The sequence below is a fragment of the Corylus avellana genome, chromosome ca2, assembly GCF_901000735.1.
Source record: "Corylus avellana chromosome ca2, CavTom2PMs-1.0".
NCBI classification, from domain to species: domain Eukaryota; kingdom Viridiplantae; phylum Streptophyta; class Magnoliopsida; order Fagales; family Betulaceae; genus Corylus; species Corylus avellana.
Genome location: NC_081542.1, coordinates 41,435,235 through 41,458,302, shown reverse-complemented (window position 1 = coordinate 41,458,302; position 23,068 = coordinate 41,435,235). Strand labels below are relative to the sequence as shown.

Below are 23,068 nucleotides of genomic sequence, written 5' to 3'. Positions count from 1 at the left end.
TGTTATTTGAATTGACAATTAAACCTATTAGAAGCAATTCCCAAATTATTTACCACGTAAACTTTATACTTTGAAATTTGCTATTTGCTATGATGGACTATGGAGTACTTGAAAATTGCTAATCATTGTGAATGTTTTTATTAAATGGCAATTTGTTAACAATTAAACCTATTATGTTTTTATCATATTGTAATTTGTGAATTCTATTGAATCTCAATCACATTGGTATTATTATTACATTATTTTTCCAATTTTTCATTCAAATGTAGGGAAACTTCGTTAACTCCCTTCAAATTTCAGAAAATGAATTGACGCGACATAAGATTAACCTCCATTTGAGTCAGTTCAAATGGTAATATAGGGAAACTTCGTTAACTCCCTTCAATTTTTATTATACAAAAATTCTTAATTTATGGTATTGAATTTATAATTTTTATAATTAAATAAAAAAAATACAAAGATTTAAATAAGAGTATTTTTACAAATTTTATTAAATTCTGACTAACTTCATTAAGATTTAACAAAGTGAATAGATGACATTGCAAAAAATTGAAAGTTTGAATTGATTGCAAAAAGGGTTAAATACTTAAAAACCCCATAGGGTTTGGACTTTTTATTTTTTTTTGCCCCTTAGAGTTTGATTTGTATCACAGAAAGTACATGTTGTTTTCATAAAGACGAAAATGATACTTCTGTTAAAATTTTGTCCAAAACTTAACAGAACGTCACATCAACACCAATCAAACATCGACACATGTCTTGAAATTAATTTTTTATTTTTTACTTTTAAAAATATTAAAAATATATATTTTTTCAAAAATAAAAAATAAAAAAAATTGCGGCCACCCCCATAGCCAAAGGGAAAACTTCACTTTAGACCCTTGAATTACCGATCGTTTTGACAAACCCCAAAACTTCAAAACCTCTTAATTTGAACCCATGAACTTTCAATTGCAGTCAATTTGAATATATCCATCATATTTTAAATGTTAAAAGCGAGACAATGACATTTATACTCCTGACTTTTTTATAAAATTTCAAATTTACCCTTAATTCTAAAACCTTTTTTTTTTTTTTTTAATCAAAGATAGTACTTTGGTCTTTTTAGTTATTGTTAGTAAAGTTAACCGCTAAATCTGACAAAGGAGTTCAAATTGATTACAATTGAAAGTTTAAGAACTTAAATTAAAAGGTTTTAAAGTTTAAAGGACTTGTCAAAATGCAGGATAGGCTTCAAGTGAAGTTTTACCAAAAATAAAAAAACCTGTACTACGTAATGAGCTTTCCTTATCCCTCTCTCTCACTGTGTCTGTGTGCGGTACGATGTGGACCAACCTCTTACCACGTTTTACACCTCTCTACTTAGCCGTCTTGCTATACCATCTGACAAGCACCGTCGCCGGTGGCTCGCCGTATCCTTACACACCGGTCGGTATGATGCTCGTAACCTGTGGTTCCTCTGGCAATTCAACTTCTCTAGACGAGCGAATCTGGATTGGAGAAGTGTCTTCAAAATTCTCCCCCATTGACCACTTTCAAAACCAGACATCTTTTGGCGCCAGCTCAGTTCAACGCTCCTCTGCTGCCCAAACACCCTATACCACTGCCCGGGTCTCTCTCTCCGAATTCACCTACATGTTCCCGGTCAAAGCCGGCCAAAAATTCATTCGACTATACTTCAACCCGGCTTCATACCCCAAATTTGATCGCTCTAAACCCCAATTTTCTGTCAAAGCGGGACGCTTTACTCTTCTTGACAATTTCAGCCCTTCACTTAAAGAGGATACCATATTGAGAGAATACTTAATCAGCATCGTGGAAGATCAGATGTTGAACATCACCATCACTCCCAGCGCTTCTAATTCACACGCTTTTATCAATGGAATTGAAATCTTGTCGATGCCTACCAATCTCTATTACACCCCATCTACTGATGAGGGGTTATCTTTTATAGGCCAGGAGAGCAAGTACCGCATCGAGAACAACACTGCTCTCGAGATGTTATACAGAGTAAATGTTGGAGGTCGCTCCATCTTACCCTCTAAAGACACTGGCATGTTCTGGGGCTGGAGTCCGGACAACGAGTACTTATCAGAATATAGAGAATCTTTTCTACCTTCTAATTCAACTATTGAACTAAAGTTCACCAGTGTACCTCCGTACACTGCGCCAGAAGACGTCTATCGCACTGCCCGGACTATGGGGAGTGACAAAACTATCAATCTCACCTGGGAATTTCCCGTAGATTCTGGATTTGTCTATCTCATTAGGCTACACTTCTGCGAGTTTCAACCAGAGATTACTCGGATAAACAAAAGAGTGTTTCTAATTTTCATAGCAAATATGACCGCAGAGAGAGCAGCCGATGTGATAGTGTGGAGTGGTGGAAATGGTGTTCCGGTATATAGAGACTACGCGGTTTCCATGTTTGGCAAAGAAGGCGACAAGAAAATGAACCTCTCTCTCGCATTGAAAACAAACTCAAAAGAGACGCACGCTCTTTACAATGATGCAATCTTGAACGGTGTCGAAATCAATAAAGCAGGCACCTCTAATGGCATATCCAATCCCGGCCTAGTTGCTTTGATCCCTCCAACGAAACCCAAGAAAAACACTACAATAATAGCTCCGTCAACAGCACCGACCAAGTCCAAGAATAACACTACAATAATAGGTGTCGTCGGTGGTGGTGGAGTTTTCAGCTTTGTTGTGCTATCCATTCTCGGATTCTTCATTCTCCGGCAGTGCAAAAGAGACCAGGACTCAACAAAGACCTGCAGGTCATCTTTGCCGTCTGATCAGTGTCGTCATTTTTCATTGGCTAAGATTAAAGCAGCTACCGACAACTTTGACGACGCTCTCATAATTGGTGTTGGTGGGTTTGGTAATGTGTACAAAGGGTACATAAACATTGACGGTGGGGCCAACCTAGTTGCGATCAAGCGGTTGACACCCGGTTCTCAACAAGGGGCTCACGAGTATGAGACCGAAATCGAGATGCTCTCCCAGCTTCGCCACCGTCATCTCGTTTCTTTAATAGGCTACTGTAACGATGGCAATGAGATGATCCTCCTCTATGATTTTATGGCTCGTGGGACCTTCCGTGATCATCTCCACAAAACTACTGATAATCCTCCTCTTTGCTGGAAGCAACGGTTGGAAATCTGTATCGGTGCAGCACGTGGGTTGAACTACCTTCACACGGGTGCGAACCACACAATCATTCATCGTGATGTGAAGACGACAAATATCTTATTAGATGAGAAATGGGTAGCAAAGGTGTCTGATTGTGGGTTATCCAAAATAGGAAAGTCTGAGGCCCACGTTAGCACAAATGTCAAGGGTACTTTTGGGTATTTTGATCCGAAATATTACCGACGTCAACAATTGTCTCAGAAGTCTGATGTATACTCGTTTGGTGTAGTTTTGTTCGAAGTATTTGTTGTGCAAATTTATTTAACTCGCAAGTGCACGAATCGATTGTAGTTTAATGGATTGCAAGTGCGAGGTCGATCCCACAAAGAATTGTATTTTTGAAAGAGCAATTTATATCTAAACTAATTAAATCCTAATCTAGTTCCAAAAGGGTTTTGATTTTTGAGTTTTGAAAATTAAAGGATAAACATAAACTAAATAAAATAAGTAAATCTAAGGATAAAAGTACTAAGGTTTGGGAATTCACACTCACCAAATCATAACAACATACTTTATGTTCATCAATGTTAATTCAAAATTATCATAAATTAAATCATAGATATGTTTTACTATGCTTCAAAGAATTAATCAAAACCATCCCATGTATCCATTCATTGACCAAATCACAAAAGCAATCCAAATTCAATTGAAACACCAGATGTATCCGTAGAACAAATCACAAGGGATATCCAATTTTTATGAGTTAAAAGCCAAGCAATCAATCATATGAAATTATCTCAAATCATCACATGTATCCTTGAATCACAAGAGATATCCAAGAATCAATCCATACAATTGATTAAAAGTAAAACAATTGAAATAAAAAACCCAATAAAATCATAATAATAAAAACTTACATAAAAGTGATGTTGTTCTTCATCGGTGAGGCTTCATCCCCAACCTTAGTTGGGAATTTAGCTCCACATAAAAATAAAATCTAAACCTAAACCTAAACCTAAACCTAAAGAAAAACTAAACAAAAGAATTTTGCTCTCTGGGATTGTATCTTTTTTTGAATGCAAAGAAGTCTATTTATAGGCTTAGGAAAGTCCTAAAAACCTTATTAAACCTAAATAATTCGGAGGTCTGTCTCCCAGTCAAAATAGAAGTCTGAAATCGGAATAGGATTTGTCCAGATTTGTGACCTTTTATTGCGGGGCGATTTAGGCATAGTAACCGTCCGAATTAGGAAAATCCTATTTCACAATGAATTGTAGTATTTTGAGTTAGCTTTCCAGTGTCACTTGAATCACTTCAATTCGATATTTGAACGAAAAGTTATAATCAAAATACTGAGACATGTATAGAATCTGAATTTGAATCCGATCTGAAATCTTATCCAATCTATCTTTAATCCAATCTAATCTTTAATCCGATTTAACCTTTTTCTTAGATTTGGTTGATCTTAACCACATCATCTAGGTCTTCTCAAAGTATGCTTTCTTCCTAACTTTTCATTTTTTTCCTTTAAAGCTGTAGTTTTTCTTTAATGACCTACAAAACACTGAAAACACAAAACTAACACAAAATATTAAATAACGACACATCTAAAGGATTAACTAATGTAAATAAAGGGGTCCAAATATGCAACATTTGGCACTTATCAAACACCCCCAAACTTACATTTTGTTAGTCCCTTAGCAAAACAAAACGAAAAAATAAAATGAAAGCAAGAAACATAAATCCTCTTTCATGTGAGAGACGATTGCATTTAGCATATGCAACAAGCCTTTTATACCCCTAGGCATCCCTAGTGGACAAGTAAAGTCTCGTGAGGGCTTAACAGGAATGATACCCACAAACATTGTGCACTATGTTGTTAACAAGAAAGAAGTTTCACATAAACCATGATTCTTATTCATGAGCAAACTTAAAAAGACAAACACCATCATAACAGTCAAAAGTAAATCCAAAATCAAATCACTCATAAATGGACAATTGAGACCTCATATGTTCTGAAATGTGTAAAGTGTAATTAGCATACAATCATGAAGCTTTCAGTTTAAACTCAAGACAAGTTCCATAAAATTTGTAAGAATCCCTACCAAATCAAACAACCAAGGCATGATATGCTTTTTTTTTTTTTTTAACAGGCTCTGCAATGTACAACTCCCTTAAGCTTTCTAATTGACTCATGTAACAAGTGTTAGGCCAATGACTCCCAAGCCAGGTGGCTTTAGGGCACTAGATGTAAAACATCCCTAAGGACTTATTAACTTAAGTCAAAAAGGCTACGAAGCTAGACTAGCCATATCATAAATCAACACGAACTTCACACCGAACACTCAATGCTTAATTAGGCAAGAGGTCCGGTTACTCAGCGGAAAACTCAACATGATCTTTCTTTTCTTTTTCCTTCTCTTTTTTATTTATTTTTTTCTTAGATCTTGCAAGCCAATGGTTATTCATCAATAGGTCATCCAACAAATCTCAAAGAGAACAAGCTTAAGCTCAAACATCATACCTCACAGAAAACATGCTAATGTGCTCATAAAAATTTATTTCAAAACAAGTGAAATCTCTTTTACCCAAAAATAAGTCAAAGGACTCAAACTTCTAATGACATAATGATGATGTTCAACCCTTTAAGCAAGCTAATGAAATGCAAATCACAGTTATAGTTTAACTCAAACTTGACAACAACATAGCACAATTTTTTTTTTCTTTTTCAAATTTTTTAACACAAAATGACAAATAAAAATAAACAAATAAAAACAAAAATAAATAGACAAAGTGTTTTTCCATACCCCCAAACTTGAATTACACATTGCCCTCAATGTGTAGCATAGAAATACATTGCCGGAAATAAAGAAATCTGAGTGTGAACAAGGCTAGGGCGTCCCCCAAACTTAAACACCAAAACACCTATCAATAAAAACTAACAGCAATATTTTTTTCATAGAAACAATATCAAAAGATTAATTGTTGTTAGAAACAAAAACAAATAAAATTAACATGTAATGAAAAAGGAAAGAAAGAATTTTTGGAGTGAAGTGCAGAAAATAAACTGGAGGAGAAAACTTTACAGTGCTTCCCCCTATCATGCGGATGTCCAACCAATCCCTTCCACCCCTTCTTCTTCAAAACTTCATACCCCTCTGAAAGGATGTTTCGCCATCTTATGTAGAATTTCTTGCTTTGAAGGATCGTCTTAGGAAAGTGGTTCCTAGATTTGTGTGCTTGTGTGCACAAGTCCTTGAGTATCTTGACATAAGATGGCACTTTGAGATATTTAGGCGCTGAAGCTTTGGGCTCTTGATGTGTCTCAAGAGGGACAGTGATGCAGGCAGGAGCTTCAGTACTCACTTCCATGTCACTGGGCAGATTAGGATCCATTGGGAGTTCACTATTTTCATGGTGCTCAACTTGCTCAGAGTGCTCAACTTGCTCATCCTTCTCTTCCTCCTCTTTGTTATCCACAATTTCCTCACTCTCAAGTGTGATGGTGACTTGGGCATGCTCATGATAAGAATTTTCAGAATCATCCTCATCCATCATGTAGTGTCTTTCAGCCATCAGCTGACTTTGAAGCTCTTCTTCCTCTATTCTGTTGAAGTCAGCAACTAGATGACCGATCTGTCCTTCTATCTTGGTCATGGCTTGCTTAAGTTCTTGTATGTCTCTACCATTAGCCATGTTGGAATTCCTCAGCTCCTGTACAGCTTGATTGGTAAAACCTTTTAGCTCTTGTATAGCTTGGGAGTTGGAATTCTTGAGCTCTTGTATAGCTTGGGAGTTGGACTGGTCGACTTTTTCTATTAGTGTTTTCATCATGGCTTCCAATGATGACTGTGGTGCAGGCTGTGGCGCTTGAGTGGTAGACTGATAAATGGGAGGTTGAGGTTGCTGATCGAACTGCGGATATTCTAAATGGTGCAATTCATCAAATTGGTGAGCATAATTTCCTGTAGCTTGAGCTGACCATGAGAAACCAGATTGGTTGCTCCAGTCCGAGTTATAACAATTGAAATTTGAATCAAACCCCAGGCTGGAGAAACTAGTGTTCATTTGTTCATATGAAAAGTTAGATCTAGCTGCTCTGATTTGGTATAATTTGTCCCATAAGTCATCGAGCTCAGCTCGCAGATTTGGACAATTGTTTTCCTCATGATAAGGATTGAAACAAAATGAACATGGTTTATATGGGTAAAAATTTTGAGGATAGTTGGTAGGAGCTGATGTCCTATAACTAGGAGATGCATTAAAATCATTCAAATGAAAATTCATGCTTCCCCTCACTTTTTAGCATGCAGATATCCCACATAAAATATTAACCAAATTTTTTTTTTTAAAAATAAAATAAACTAAAAGAACAGCTAACACAATAAAAAAAATGAAAATGAAAATTTAAAAACTCACAAAAAGGACCAAAAATAAATTTTTGGCAAAGATCTACGGAACTGCTGCTTTTGCTATGAGTGCGCTCGATCGCGCTGATGTGCGGAAGGTGCTGCGGCAGAATTGTAAAACAAGCCAAACAAAACAAAAAGCAACAAGAAAAATCTTTTTTTTTTTTTATTAGTAACACGAATAAAACAAAACAAATTGCAGAAAAATAAAATCCTAATTATAACTAGTAGAAGAATAAAACTAATTTTAGAAATAAATTGGTTTCAAAAATTGAACAATTCCCCGGCAACAGCGCCAAAAACTTGTTGTGCAAATTTATTTAACTCGCAAGTGCACGAATCAATTGTAGTTTAATGGATTGCAAGTGAGAGGTCGATCCCACAGAGAATTGTATTTTTGAAAGAGCAATTTATATCTAAACTAATTAAATCCTAATCTAGTTCCAAAAGGGTTTTGATTTTTGAGTTTTGAAAATTAAAGGATAAACATAAACTAAATAAAATAAGTAAATCTAAGGATAAAGGTACTAAGGTTTAGGAATTCACACTCACCAAATCATAACAACATATTTTATGTTCATCAATATTAATCCGAAGTTCTCACAAATTAAATCATAGATATGTTTTACTATGCTTCAAAGAATTAATCAAAACCATCCTATGTATCCATTCATTGACCAAATCACAAAAGGAATCCAAATTCAATTGAAACACCAGATGTATCCGTAGAACAAATCACAAGGGATATCCAATTTTTATGAGTTAAAAGCCAAGCAATCAATCATATGAAATTATCTCAAATCATCACATGTATCCTTGAATCACAAGAGATATCCAAGAATCAATCCATACAATTGATTAAAAGTAAAACAATTGAAATAAAAAACCCAATAAAATCAGAATAATAAAAACTTACATAAAAGTGATGTTCTTCATCGGTGAGGCTTCATCCCCAACCTTAGTTGAGAATTTAGCTCTACATAAAAATAAAATCTAAACCTAAACCTAAACCTAAAGAAAAACTAAACAAAAGAATTTTGCTCTCTGGGATTGTGTCTCTTTTCTTGAATGCAAAGAAGTCTATTTATAGGCTTAGGGAAGTCCTAGAAGCCCAAGTAAACCTAGATAATTCGGAGGTCTGTCTCCCAGTCAAAATAGAAGTCTGAAATCGGACTAGGATTCGTCCAAATTTATGTCTCTTAATTGCGGGGCGATTTTGACATAGAAACCGTCCGAATTACGAAAATCCTATTTCACAACAAATTGTAGTATTTTGAGCTAGCTTTCTAATGCCGTTTGAATCACTTCAATCCGATATTTGAACGGAGAGTTATGGTGAAAATACTAAGACGTATGCAGAATCTGAATTTGAATCCGATCCGAAATCTTATCCAATCTGAACTTTAATCTGATTTAACATTTTCCTTGGATTTGGTTGAACTTAACCACATCATCTAGGTCTTCTCAAAATATGCTTTCTTCCAAACTTCGCATTTTTCCCTTTAAAGCTGCAGTTTTTCTTCAATGACTTACAAAACACTAAAAACACAAAACTAACACAAAATATTAAATAACGACACAGCTAAAGGATTAACTAATGTAAATAAAGGGGTCCAAATATGCAATATTTGGCACTTATCAAACACCCCCAAACTTACAAAATATTTACTAACTCAAAAGTTGTTGAACCAAAAATTTTGGGAATATCTTAATATAATATAAACCAACTAAAAAGTACCAACAAATATACATTACCAAACAGATCACGATCAACAAATAGTCAAATACACATTAGCAAATAGAAAGTACCAACAACTATCCAAATACATAGTATCAAAAAATATATCACAAATAGATGCTATCAAAGAGTACATCCTAAATAAAGTTATTCCAAAGCTCCCTCAATTGTTGGCTTCACTTGATGCACCTCCAAGCAAGCTCCCTCCAGACCTAAGAGAATAAAATTTCATATAATGATCAATAAGCTTTTTAATGATTACTTAGTATGTGTGTTTTTGTAAAATTAATGCATAGGTAGAGTTTCACTAACCCTCCAATACGTGACATTAAGAACTCAACAGTGGCTTTCAATTTGTTCGTTTCCTCAACGTTGGCTTGCAAATTCTCCCTGTATTGATGAAGTTCAATTCTAGTCTGTTGAAGCTCGCTTTGAGTATCTTCTTGTCTTTTCCTACACTCATCGTGGTTGTCGAAGTGGGTGAACGCTTGAGATGAAGTTCTTAAAGGGGTAGGAATAAGACCGCATCCCATTCCTCTAACGTGCCCAGCTTGTCGGCCCCCTAGTACTTGTGTGACTATTTCTTGCATTCGGTCATCCATACTTGTTCCCTCCACATTGCCTTCCTCTAAGGCCTCACTGGTTGTTAATTCTTGCATTTGAAGCTGCACAAGTCATAGTTGGCCTTAGTTTAACATATACTTCATGCAAGTTTACTATTCATGTTCTTCACTAATCAACTTAATGATCGGAGCGTAAACAGTTACTTACATATAGACTTTTGCATTTGTCGTTCACAAACTGTTTATCCTTTTTTCTTGTATGGGTAACCTCATATAGTTCAACAGGATTAGGCTTCACTTTTGTTTCTTGTTCCTACACATAATACATATAATCAAAGTTTACACTAAATAACGTTACTTTCATTAAATTATGGTACGAGATACTTACCTTTTTGTAAATGACGTTGACAAATGAACAAGTCCCAGCTGTGTGCTTTGTTTCCAATTTGCTTCTGTTTTTTATATTTCGTTCAGACTTTTTCTATGAAATTTGGAAAAAAAAAAAACACAATTATTCATAAAATGTCTTCAAGTGCATGCAAATTATATCAATTTGAATATTCTAATCAGTATAATAATATATATTTACCTTCCATTTACCGTCATCAAATGAGTCACATATTAGGTTCCACTGTTGAGGACCATACCCTGCTGGCACGTTTTCCCTCCCAATAGCCTTAGCCTTGGCAATCCCCTCATCATCGTCTTTATCAATGCCGTCAAAATATTTCTTGTAATGATCCCTATACAAGTTCGAACGAAGCCTAGCATATGCACGACCCAATTTATGTTCAACAGCTTTGATGTGCTCGTATCGTTCCATATTCAGTGCGAAGTTTGACTGATACATAATAGATAAGAAAACAATGGTAAAAAATGTGTCACATTAATTTTCCATACGAAACATATTATTAAACATTACATTGATATTCATACCTGAACATGAAACAACAACTTGCTCTTTTCTTCAGCTGGGACCTTTTTCCATTCACCGTGATGGAGTTCGCACATGTTACGAATAATCTCCCCAATCTTGCTTGCAAACCATGATGCATTCTCGCCTACAGGTGCCCGGTGTCTATTTGGGATGTTTAGCACTAAGGGACCATTCTTAAGTACGTGGTCACTCAACTTCTTACACTTGGCCTTACCCCTTACACTTCTGACAGACGTGGTAGCTGTTACGCAAAACATGGTAACGTAGTAAGTTATATTTGGAAAAGTATATTGTCAAATGTTTATAACAAACCAAAATAATACAAAAATAACAGTTCATAAACATAAAATTCATGAACTTACAAGATGCAGTAGGGGCGGCTCCCTGTGAATCCAATCCTGCCATTGAGTGAATAGGATTATTAGACTCATGCGAAGGATGCCCATCCACTGACTCGAGGAGGAGGGGGGGGCGAGGGCGACACTTGCATATCTGTATCACCAAACCCAGAATTGAGAGTCGGACTCTCATGCTCGTCAATAAGGTCCCTACCTTGACCTTGCCCTCGGCCTCGGCCTTGTGCTGCTGGAACACGTTTGCGTCCTGTTGTTGTCATTGTTATGATCAATCTGGTAACAAGTCAAAAACCACAAAATTATATTAGTCAATTTATAACCATATAGCATGTTCAATATTTTTGACAAACATACAATAATCATGCTAGTAAAAAAAAAAAAAAAAAACACCACAATATATATATATATAGAGAGAGAGAGAGAGAGAGAGAGAGCATCAACTTCATTAAATATGCTAATACACTTTGTACTTACACCAAATGTGAGCTTATGTGTTCAACACATTTCATCATCAGATTCATATTCAGAATCTGTATCACTGTTACTTGAAGATGATTGTTCGTGTTCAGAGTCCTCTTCGTGTTCAGAGTCTATATCGTTGTCGCTACATAACTCCTCTTCCTTATCAAAGTTTGTATAATGGTCCTCGTCCGGCAAGTTATCGTTGGCAAACATGCTTGCATCAAGTTGAATATATAATTCGTCAATTGCTATTGTCGCATCATCTCTACGTAATTGAGTGGAGGCTTCAACATTCGCTTCATCAACAAAGACCATATTACCCCCAACACATTCACCTTCCTGGTATACGTCATCACTGAGTCTTTGGTCATCTTCTGTATTATCTCCCTTTTGTACTGTTGGAATATCATAGATGTCTCTATTGATCCACTTCTGCACCACTTTCCAATTACCACCCAATTTGGGATCATCCAAGTAAAACACTTGCGAAGCTTGACATGCTAAGATGAACGGGTCGGATTCACACCATGTACGAGAAGTATTCACAATCGTGAAGCCTTGGTCCATTTGTACTCCTGTTGCACTCCCAGTGTCCCACCAATCGCACTCAAACAAGTACACGAGATTTTGGCCAGGGTAACGTAACTCTAGAATATTTTTTAACTCACCATAATACTCCGTTATTGAGGTTTCGTCCTCACCTGAAACAGAAACACCACTGTTCTGGGTAGTACGAGTTTCTGCACATTCTTTCGTGTGATACCTAACCCCATTCACGATGCAACCTCTATACGATCTAACATGACGATCAGGCCCACATGCAAGATCATATAATTGTTTTGAGTCATTGTCTGCAGTACGCCCACTATTGTATAAACGTTTATGGAACCAACGTTCAAAGTTAGCCTCATGCTTTTTATCAATGTCACGGCCGCCTTCTCTTTTGATCATATTATAATGTTCACTGCATGAAAAATAAACGTATTGGTAAATGATCATCAACCCTACAATTATAACATGTCGTAACAAGTAAAACACAAAGGCCATTACTAAACTTACTCCAAATATGAGGCCGTTTCGTTACAATTGGTAAGCACATACCATCGTGCCCTAGCAAAATAATTAGCATCCAGTGTTACTAATTTAGCTGCTCCTAACGGCCGAACTCGTTGGGAGAACACATCCAAGCGCTGGCTCATTTCTACAACATCAACGTCAACATTTCTCCGTTCACGGTTCCATCTTGTCTCAATCCCCCGAAGGTACCTGGAACAGAAGGTCAAGCTCTCCTCAGCTAAGTAACACTCGACAATAGACCCCTCTGGACGCGCTTTGTTACGCGTCCACTTCTTATATCTTCCAAGTTCTCTTTCGAACGGATACATCCAACGGTTTTGTACGGGACCAGCAAGCTCGGCCTCCCGAGGTAAATGAAGTGCTAGATGGATCATAACATCAAAAAAAGCTGGCGGAAATATTTTTTCTATTTTGCATAAAATTATTACAATGTCGACTTTCATTTGTTTTAGGATATCAACTTTCAACGTCCGTGCACATAACTGCGTAAAAAATGTACTGAACTCGGTCAATGTTGTTCGTATTTCCGACGTAGAGAAATTTCGAATTGCAACAGGAAGCAAGCGCTGTAAGAAGACATGACAATCGTGGCTTTTCATACCCGAAATTTTACCAGGAAGCTTGTTCACACATCGACCAATGTTAGATGCATACCCGTCAGGAAATTTAACACCTTTCAACCACTCACATAAACTCTTCTTCTCATCTCTTGTCAAGGTGTACTTCGCAAGTGGCATCCTATAAGTTTCACCATTTGGCTGCACATGCAATTCTTTACGTATACCCATCAACTGTAAATCTCTTCGTGCCTTGACTGTGTCCTTGGTCTTCCCATCGATATTCATCAACGTACCTAAGATACTTTCACATATGTTTTTCTTAATATGCATTACATCTAAATTATGACGTAGTTTCAAGCTTGACCAGTAAGGCAACTCAAAGAAAATACTTATCTTCTTCCAATTCAACACAACATCTGTGTACTTTCTCTTTGTCCCGCTTGTTTTTCCAAATTGCAAACCCTTAGCATCTCTTAGCTGTTTCAACAATTGACTTCCAGACAATTCTTCAGGTTGCAATCTATGCTCCTCTATACCATCAAACAAATCTCCTCTTTTGCGCCATGGATGCTCTCGAGGAAGCCACCGACGATGACACATGAAACACACCTTATGCCCATACTTCAAATACCTGAACGATGTATCCTTATTACATACTGGACATGCAAGCTTTCCAATTGTAGACCACCCAGATAATTTTCCATATGCGGGAAAATCATTTATAGTCCATAGTAATGTCGCATGCAATTGAAATGTCTCTTTCTTTGATGCATCGTACACGCGTATGCCTTCATTCCATAAATCTTTCAAGTCATCAACCAATGGCCACAAATATACATCAATATTCTTTCCAGGATCTGAAGGCCCTGGGATAATAAGGGGCAACATCAAATTTGGACTCTTCATACACATCCACGGAGGGAGATTGTACACCGTTAACATTACTGCCCATATGCTATATGTTGTACTCATATTACCATATGGGTTGAAACCATCACTTGCTAAACCAAGCCGCACGTTGCGGGAATCACTTGCAAACCACTCATGTCTTTTATCAAACTCTTTCCATACAATAGAATCGGCGGGGTGTCTGAGAGTATTGCCATCATCTTCTCGACCTTCTTTGTGCCACCGCATTTCCTTGGCCATTTCTTTTGTCATAAACAACCGTTGTAACCTCGATTTTATTGGGAAATACCGTAAGACCTTTTGAGGAATATTACTTTTTCTGCCTTTGCCATCAATCCATCTTGAATTGTTGCACTTTGGGCATACCACTTTGTCTACATGTTCTTTCCAAAAAAGCACACAACCATTCTTGCATGCGTGTATCTTATCATAACCGAATCCCAAGTGTCGCCTAAACTGTATTGCTTCTCTATACGAGCGTGGCAATGTTTTTCCATCTGGGATGGTCGTCTTTATCAAGTCAATCATCATATCAAACGCCTTGTTACTCATGTTGCAGAATGCCTTTATATGAAGCATCTTCAGTATAAAAGCAATTTGTGTAAATTTCTTGCAGCCTAGATAAAGTTCTCGTAAACCATCTTCCCAAAATTGGTAGAAGGAGCTTGTTTGTTCGTGATTATCAGTTGTGGGGCCCTGTGAAGTAGAGGATTCTCCGATGTTAGCATCAACAAATGTCCCCATACATACATCGTCTAACAATTGTTCAACTGCATCAACCTCCTCCATCATTTCACTTGTATGTGTGTTCATGTTTGTAGAAGTGTTTTCCCTAAAATGATCTTCTTCCCCGTGAAATATCCATCTAGTGTACGTCGGAGTAAATCTATTCATATACAAGTGACCCTTCACCTCGCTAATATGAGAATGATATCGATTTGCACAATCACGACATGGACACTTTGTCATATCACGTGAATTAACTGATTTAACTGCCATTCCCATGAATTCTTCCACACCTTTTTGAAATCGCTCTGAACATCGAGTACTTTCCCGCATCCAACTCCTATCCATATTGATGTCCCTATTAGAGGTTATTCGTTACGTATATGTACGCACACAAGGGAATTAGAAGATCAGATTCTTAAGAATTAATAGAATTAAATGGGAGGTCTGTTCTCAAATATTAAGGGAGGGAACGTTTAAAATGAGCATGGGTAATGAGAGAATTCTAGAAGTGGGTTACTAGTTTAAAACAAATATACACGAAATGATGCTAGTTCAATGCGATGTTACCTAACAAAATATTCTAGAAGTGGGTTACTAGTTTAGAACAAATTTCTATTTGTAATTTATTTACTAGTTTAGCTCAATGACAGTTTTACATTTTTTAGTATTGTTGTTAGGTTTGATATTTATTATAGAATGTTGTCTTGTTTCAAGTTTACTGTGCTGCTTCCTTATTGAACTTAAATAGGAAAGACAATACAATCATAATCCATACCAACTTTGATAACAGAAGTAGATGTGAAGTAGAAAATTAATAACATAATCCTAATATAAGAATAAGACTTAATACTAATCTAAAAGTAATAAGAGAAGAAGCAAGGTTTAATACAACCACAAGAGAAGAAGATAGGTTTAATGGAACCACAAAAGTATATGTGTTATATATGTTAAAGCCTGTCCTTAGGGGATCGAGCGCAGGGCACGTGCGATCGATCGCAGTACCAGAAGCTCAAGGTGAGAATCAGAGCAAACTGCGATCGATCGCAGGATCAGAAGCTCAATGTGAGAATCAGAGCAAACTGCGATCGATCGCAGGATCGATCGCAGGATCAGAAGCTCAAACTGAGAATCAGAGTACTCTGCGATCGATCGCAGGCCTGATGCGATCGATCGCAGATAGGCGTTCAATGCCATAAAAAACAAAAGGAAAAAACTTCATTGTAGCCTGTATTTCCAACTTGTGATGATCTGGATTTCCAGCTTTTAACAATGCTTTCAATCTCTCATCACTTGGAAGTTTGAAAGCTCAAGATGAGTCAAGGCCAACGCTTATTTCTTTCTCTTTCTTTGCTAAATTACCAAGATGAGGGATGAGGAAAATACAAGGCTTTCTATCATATCAAGGAACCATATATATATAGCTAGCTACAATCACTATAGATTTGATGCTTGGATTTGAAGCTTTGTGCTTTTCTGCACAAAATGTCAAATATCCAAACTCCAACCAAAATGATGGAGATTAAGGACCTTCAAATGGACAACTATAAAACGATGCACATCATTTGACAAAATTACCCTAGACAACTACATAATATCTTCACAATTTTTTTTTTTTATAAATATTTGACCCTGGACCTTCTCATACAAAAGTCATTATGAGATTAAATTAATTGATTGAAAGGATTGAAGGATTGGATAATTTCACAATATATATATTTTAAGGATTCAAGCTCACTTATTCAAAGAGATCATGAACCTTACAATCATACACACTACTCTGCCTTATTTTTTTTTTTTTTGGTCACAAATGAGTAATCCTAAATACCATATCGCTGGTTAGCTATTTGAATAGCAAATATGAAATAGAGACATCGGGGGGCAAGTGGGCAACCGAATGTCAAATGTGGCGCCCATATTTGGGCATGTCCAAAGCCTCTCCCTGTTGGAAAATTACTTAAGAGGGGCCTAACAGTACCTCATCCTACCAAACTTCTCTTCTTCTTTTTTCTTTCTATCTACGACCTCATTCATAATCCAATGTTTGTTGTTAGGATCTAAATACATAGCAAGACATTCATTCCACTCACTTTCATGGTGCTTTAGGTTATAGTATTTATACCAAGGATCATAGAAAATGGCCATTCCTAATTTCCCGTAGTATGGTTCTCTTCATTCACACTAAAGATTCCAATATGTGCCAACAAGGCCCACAACGACAGAGATGCCGTGGGCAATAACTCAGTCATCAGATTATTAGGTAAATACATCCACAGATTTACATACTATACCAGATTTACATACTATATCATTTACTAGTAAATCCAGACTAGTTAATGATTCACACACATATTCAAAGCAAAGATTAAAAAATAATACCACAAAATTGTGAATGTTAAAAATGAAGCACCTTTTTTACAAGGTAAAATAAGATGAAATGAAGTGATTTGTGGATCGTGCAATTCTAAAAACCAAGAAAGCCATCAAGATGGTCTACAACATCATACTCATACGTTATATGTGGGAGCATCACCACTAATGCCTTTAATAAGAATTCTCACCTCAACATAGATTACAAGCAACTCGATTCAAAATCAACAAAAATAAATAATTCGATGAAGGAATGGCTAGATATAGACTAATAAAAAGTAAGCTTACATTTTCTCGGTATGATCTTTTGATAAAAACATACATATGAGTTAAGATTTCACATCTTTAATTGCCCAACAGCAGGTTATGTTATTGTTGTCTGCCTTTCTAGATGAAAAACTTGCGTGGAGTGAGTGAGAGAGAGAAACTTGCGTGGAGTGAGTGAGAGAGAGAGAGCTCGAGAGAGAGGAAGGGAGAGAGTGAGAGTGAGAGAGTGAGATCGAGTGAGAGACAGAGTGAGAGTGAGAGTGAGAGTGAGAGACGATTGGCGGGAGGTGTGGGATTTGGTGAAAATTTTGTTCCGAAAATTTAAGAACCCCCGCCAGTTTACTGCCATCTATATTGGTAAACTATTTTGTGCAGCTAAATATATATTTGGGGTATTTTATTTACAAAAAAAATAAAAGAGAAAAATATCAATAAAAACCCTCCAAACTACAAGCCGTTTGTAATATAGTCCTTCAATGTTCATAACAGACTAAAGTAGCCTGTCAAACTACCAAATTGTATCAAAAAGTTTACTTATTTTGTTATATTTCTATAACACCCCTATTCTTTTAACAAAGTAAAATCAAATGTACGGTTCTTTAGATATTTTTTAAAAAATAAACAGTTTATTCCCTGAAGTCAAATTTTGTATAAAATAACTTGCTTACACATTTTGCTGGCATAAACGAACAAAATATAAGTAAAGACTCAGTTAAAATAAGATAGGTTGCAGTAACCATAGCATTTGACAAAAAAATCAGTTGAGCAGTTGAGTAAGTTTTAGAAATTGATGTTTTAATCCATTATTTAATAACAAAAGAGAAACAAACACTTCCACATTTATATTAAGATCCAAACTCCAAAGCCTAATCCTTGGAAATTATCATATATTTCCTTTCCATGTCTTCGATACAGCAAGAGAAACATTTGTAAATGGACCTAAAGAATTGCCTCAATAGCAAACTAAGAAAGTAAATTTAGAATGAAATCTTGAAAGAGTAAAATCTTGAAGAAACAGGAGAATTCAGATTTTATATTATTCGTTTAATCAACTGAATTGGAAGAGCAAAAATCAAATATTCTAAGATCAGATGTCAGTTTAATCAACTGAATTGGAAAAACTTTCTCACTATAAGCTATTCTATTGAATCATACAAAAATAATCAACAGAAAAAATGGAGAGCCCAAAAAACAAATTAAAGTAACACATGAAAAACATTTCCTGGCTCCCATTAAAAGCCCATATTTCACTATCTATTTGTACATGTCAACCTAATAGATATGATATCTATTCACCCAGAGTTAGAGGCTAAAAATCTACCTATAACCCATGCAACCGGGCAAATAGCTAATTTAACCACCCCCCTAAAAATCCCTATACATTTTATATACAGTTATAAAACATTAACACAGCAAACATCTCTCGAGATGTTATATGTTCTGTTCTCTTCTTCCCCATACCGGACCTTCTCTATCTAACTCAAATGTCATGATAATTTTGGCTTACTTTTCCTTTTGGCTTAATTTTGGCTTACTCAAATGTCAAAGTTTTTTTTGGAATTGGAATGAAATACAAGTCTTAAATTCCTGGCTCCCATTAAAAGCTCTCTCATATTTCCTCCCACTAATCACTCATTTAGCCAAATTTAGGGGTCCAAGGCAGTTTTTGAATGAAACCAATTAGTTCGATAGGGGAAAAACTAGAAAGAGAAGAAGAGAGAAAGTACCCAAATACTTAATTTCTTCAAATCACAATTCATGGATACTATTTGAGTGATTGAGAGGCATTTAATGTTTGCAAGGGTTTAGGAGAAACTCATACCTGAGAGAGCTACAAGAGAGCGTTAAGTTCGCCGGAGTGAGAGCTGGCAGTGAGAGAGGTGTGCCGGAAACAGATGCCGGAGAGAGAGAAACTTGCGTGGAGTGAGTGAGAGAGAGAGAGCTCGAGAGAGAGGGAGGGAGAAAGTGAGAGTGAGAGATAGAGTGAGTGTGAGAGTGAGAGACAATTGGCGGGAGGTGTGGGAGTTGGTGAAAATTTTGTTCCGAAAATTTTAGAACCCCCGCCAGTTTATTGCCCTCTAGCTATTGGTAAACTTTTTTGTGCAGCTAAATATTTGGCGTATTTTATTTACAAAAAAAAAATAAAAGAGAAAAATATAAATAAAAATCCTCCAAACTACGAGCCGTTTGTAATATAGTCCTTCAATGTTCATAACGGACTAAAGTAGCGTGTCAAACTACCAAATTGTATCAAAAAGTCTACTTATTTTGTTATATTTTTATAATACCTCTATTCTTTTAACAAAGTAAAATCAAATGTACGGTTCTTTAGATATTTTAAAAAAATAAACAGTTTATTCCCTGAAGTCAAATTTTGTACCTTTAATTTTACTTTAATACGATATGAAGCAATTTGTAATTTAGGTAAACTACAGTTAGGGGTGTCAACCCGGTCCGGTTTCCCGGTTTTTGGCCAAAACCGGGAACCGGAACCAGGGTACCCCGGTTTTCGGTTTTGAGAAACCGGAACCGGAACCGGGACCCCGGTTAACCGGGGTCCCGGTTACCGGCCGGTTCCGGTTTTACACCTGGTCCGGTAACCGGTTTTTGAAGAAACCCACGGTCACCTTCTCCGGCAACTTTCTTGCCGGACCCAGCCACAAAAACTCTGCATCTCAGTCCATGAACATCATCTTCTCCAAACAAGAGGAATCTTGTTTTTCCACTGTTACAAACACTCAAGAAAACATCCAAACCAAAACTCAAACTCCTCTATGAAATCAAATCAAAAAATTAACAACCCAAAACTCCACCATTCGGCCATGGCAGAGAACACCCCAACAAAACCCAGAAAATTAACAACCCAAAACTCATCTCCCTCAGCAAAACCCAGCAACACCCAGAAAACCCACAACCCAAAACTCCTCTCCCTCGGCAAAACCCAACAAAACTCCTCTCCCTCAACAAAATCAATGCCAATACATATATGTATTATGTATGGACAAAAAGAGAGAGAGAGAGAGAGAGAGAGAGTGGCGGCTGGAAGCCAAGAAGAAAGAAGAGAGGCGTGGCTGGAAGCTTGGAAGAAAGAAGAGAAGCGTGAAAAAAGAACCCTAAGTGGTAAATGGCTAAAAACAAAAAAATATATATTAAATTATTAATATAAAATATTAAAATATATTATTTTATATATATAATTATATATGCACCCGGTTCCGGTTTTCCCGGTTTTTACCGGGTGCCAAAAACCGGGATCGGAACCGGGGTCCCGATTTTTTTCTTTTTTGCAACCGGAACCGGAACCGGGTCCCCGGTTTCCCGGTTCCGGTTCCGGTTTCCCGATAAATTTTGACAGCCCTAATTGAGAGTGATTCTACCACTCCAAAATGGTCGAGGATGGTTACAACCACCCTTAGACTCAAAGCGGGGTGGTGGATAAACGTCTTTTATTTATTTATTTTTTTCCCCTCTTTTGTTTGTTTGTTTTTTTTATTATTTGTTATTGTAACGATTGGTGTTGGCATGGCTTGGCATCCTTGACGTTTTTTTGTCAAAATTATGAACGAAAGTTAGGTTTAGTAACCTATTTGTATTTTCTTGCATACCATATAGAGCTTATAGCCGCTTTTTAAACCCATAAGAGTTATTTGCAACTCAGTAAAATTACAAAAATTGATTTTGCATTTTGCATTTTTCCCTTTTTTATCTCTTTTTTTTTTAAGCCAACATTTTATTTTAAGCCAATGATTTATTGACTTCGGAAAGATATTATTTAACAATGACACTTAAGTTGTTCATCACAGAAGCTGTATGGTAAGAGTCTGTTTAGCCTGCAATTTCGCAAACTAAAAATATGTTTTTAAATAAAATTTTGAAAAGTGTTCCATATGATTATGTATTTTTTTAAAAATGGTAGTTTAAACATGACAAAGATTTATGTTTTCAAATCTAGAAAAAAGGTGTGTTTTAGAAACCCTCAATTTTATGGATCGAACGGCAATTTTATTAAACACTTAAACTAATTTGTTGTACTGTGTTTTAAAATGACTATTTTCTCAAACTAAATCAAGCATAGTCAAGCAGAAATTTGAGTGTTAAGGACGGAAAACCATTATACATTATAGCCGATAGGTTCCGTTTATTTTTAAAAAGAAGCCATTATTTTGGATTTTATAGTTAATGATCTGAAAAAAAGGGTCATTTGTCAGTGGGGATGTAGCTCAAACGGTAGAGCGCTCGCTTTGCATGCGAGAGGTACGGGGTTCGATACCCCGCATCTCCATTTTATTTTTCAGTTCAAATTCACCACTCCAGCAGATCGTTTTATGTCCGTTTCAGATTTTTACCCTTTTCACGGATTTACATCTCTGCCACTACTGATCACAGTGTCTACTTTTACTATAAATAAGTTTTCCCGCCCAATAAATTAGGGTTTCTGCGAAAGCCACCAAAGCTTGTACAACCCACAAATGGAGGTCGCTCAAATCGCTCAGCTGCTGAGCGAGACGCTCAGTCCAGATGGCAACGTTGTTCGCGCCGCGTCAGAAGCTCTTGAACGCCTCTCTGCATGGCCGGATTTTCCTTTCTCCCTCCTCTCCATCGCCGCCGGTACTAACCCCAGCGCTGATCTTACAATTTTTCCGTTCATAGCAACTGTATTTTCTTTGATAATAAACACGGTTTGGACTACAAATTTGCTACTATTTTATATTCGTCCTTGTAATTTCATACAATTAGTGCTATGTCCATTGCGAAAATTGAAGCCACAAACATGGAACTTAGAAGAATTTAGCATTAAAAATGATTTCGTTTACATTTTCTTGGTTCCACCTTTTTTAAGCAGCCAAACGCACCCTAAGTTTCTTGTTGATCAATCATGGTGAATTGGTTGATATAAGGTCAAAGCTCATTGATTCATATTCGTTATTGCTCAATTGCGCTTAATTTTATCTTTTATTCCTTGAAATGGCTAAATTTTACTTGAAATATGGTGTTAGTTAGCTTATAACTTTTTATCTATAGGAGGTGAAAGCCAAGGTAAAAAAGTTGCTGCTGCCACCTACCTTAAGAATTTCACTAGGCGAAGTATCAATGACGATGGTACATCGTCGTCAAAAGTCAGTAAGGAGTTCAAGGACCAGCTCATGCGAGCTTTGCTTCAAGTTGAACCGGCAGTTTTAAAAGTTCTGGTCGAAGTGGTATGCCTATTCTTATCTTGTCATTCAAACTTTCCATTCAGCACCATTTCTTATGTGTGTAAGCTTTGGATGTGTATGCTGGCAGTTTCGGGTCATTGTTGCGGATGAGTTTGTGAAGCAGAATTCGTGGCCTGAACTCGTACCTGATCTGCGGTCTGCTATTCAAAATAGTAGTCTTATTAGCAATAGTGCAGATTGTAAATGGAAGACCATAAATGCCCTCACTGTTCTTCATGCAATTCTTCGACCTTTCCAGGTGCTTAACCTCTACTCACGCATAAACTAACTTTCTAAGATACTATGGAGAAAGTGAGCACTCTTCTTTTTTTTTTTTTGGACGAGGAATTTTTTACGAAAGCTG

The 23,068-nt window shown here is 36.6% G+C and overlaps 1 protein-coding gene, 1 long non-coding RNA gene and 1 other non-coding gene across 3 annotated transcripts in view; 2 read left to right on the top strand and 1 right to left on the bottom strand.

Annotated features, from left to right (window-relative positions):
- Positions 1 to 1,323: 1,323 nt before the first annotated feature.
- The window catches only part of LOC132169807 (receptor-like protein kinase FERONIA), a 32,269-nt gene continuing 10,524 nt past the window's right edge, over positions 1,324 to 23,068 (top strand). The window contains exons 1-2 of the mRNA XM_059580770.1: positions 1,324 to 2,780; positions 22,749 to 22,763. Of these exons, the coding sequence (XP_059436753.1) occupies positions 1,324 to 2,780; positions 22,749 to 22,763 (1,472 nt within the window). The remainder of the gene's footprint in view (positions 2,781 to 22,748; positions 22,764 to 23,068) is intronic.
- LOC132173007 (uncharacterized) lies at positions 9,886 to 10,272 on the bottom strand. Its single transcript, XR_009439221.1, has 3 exons — positions 10,234 to 10,272; positions 10,054 to 10,158; positions 9,886 to 9,947 (listed from the first exon to the last, which is right to left on the bottom strand). It is a non-coding gene; the product is annotated as an uncharacterized LOC132173007 (long non-coding RNA).
- TRNAA-UGC (transfer RNA alanine (anticodon UGC)) lies at positions 21,719 to 21,791 on the top strand. Its single transcript has one exon. It is a non-coding gene; the product is annotated as a tRNA-Ala (tRNA).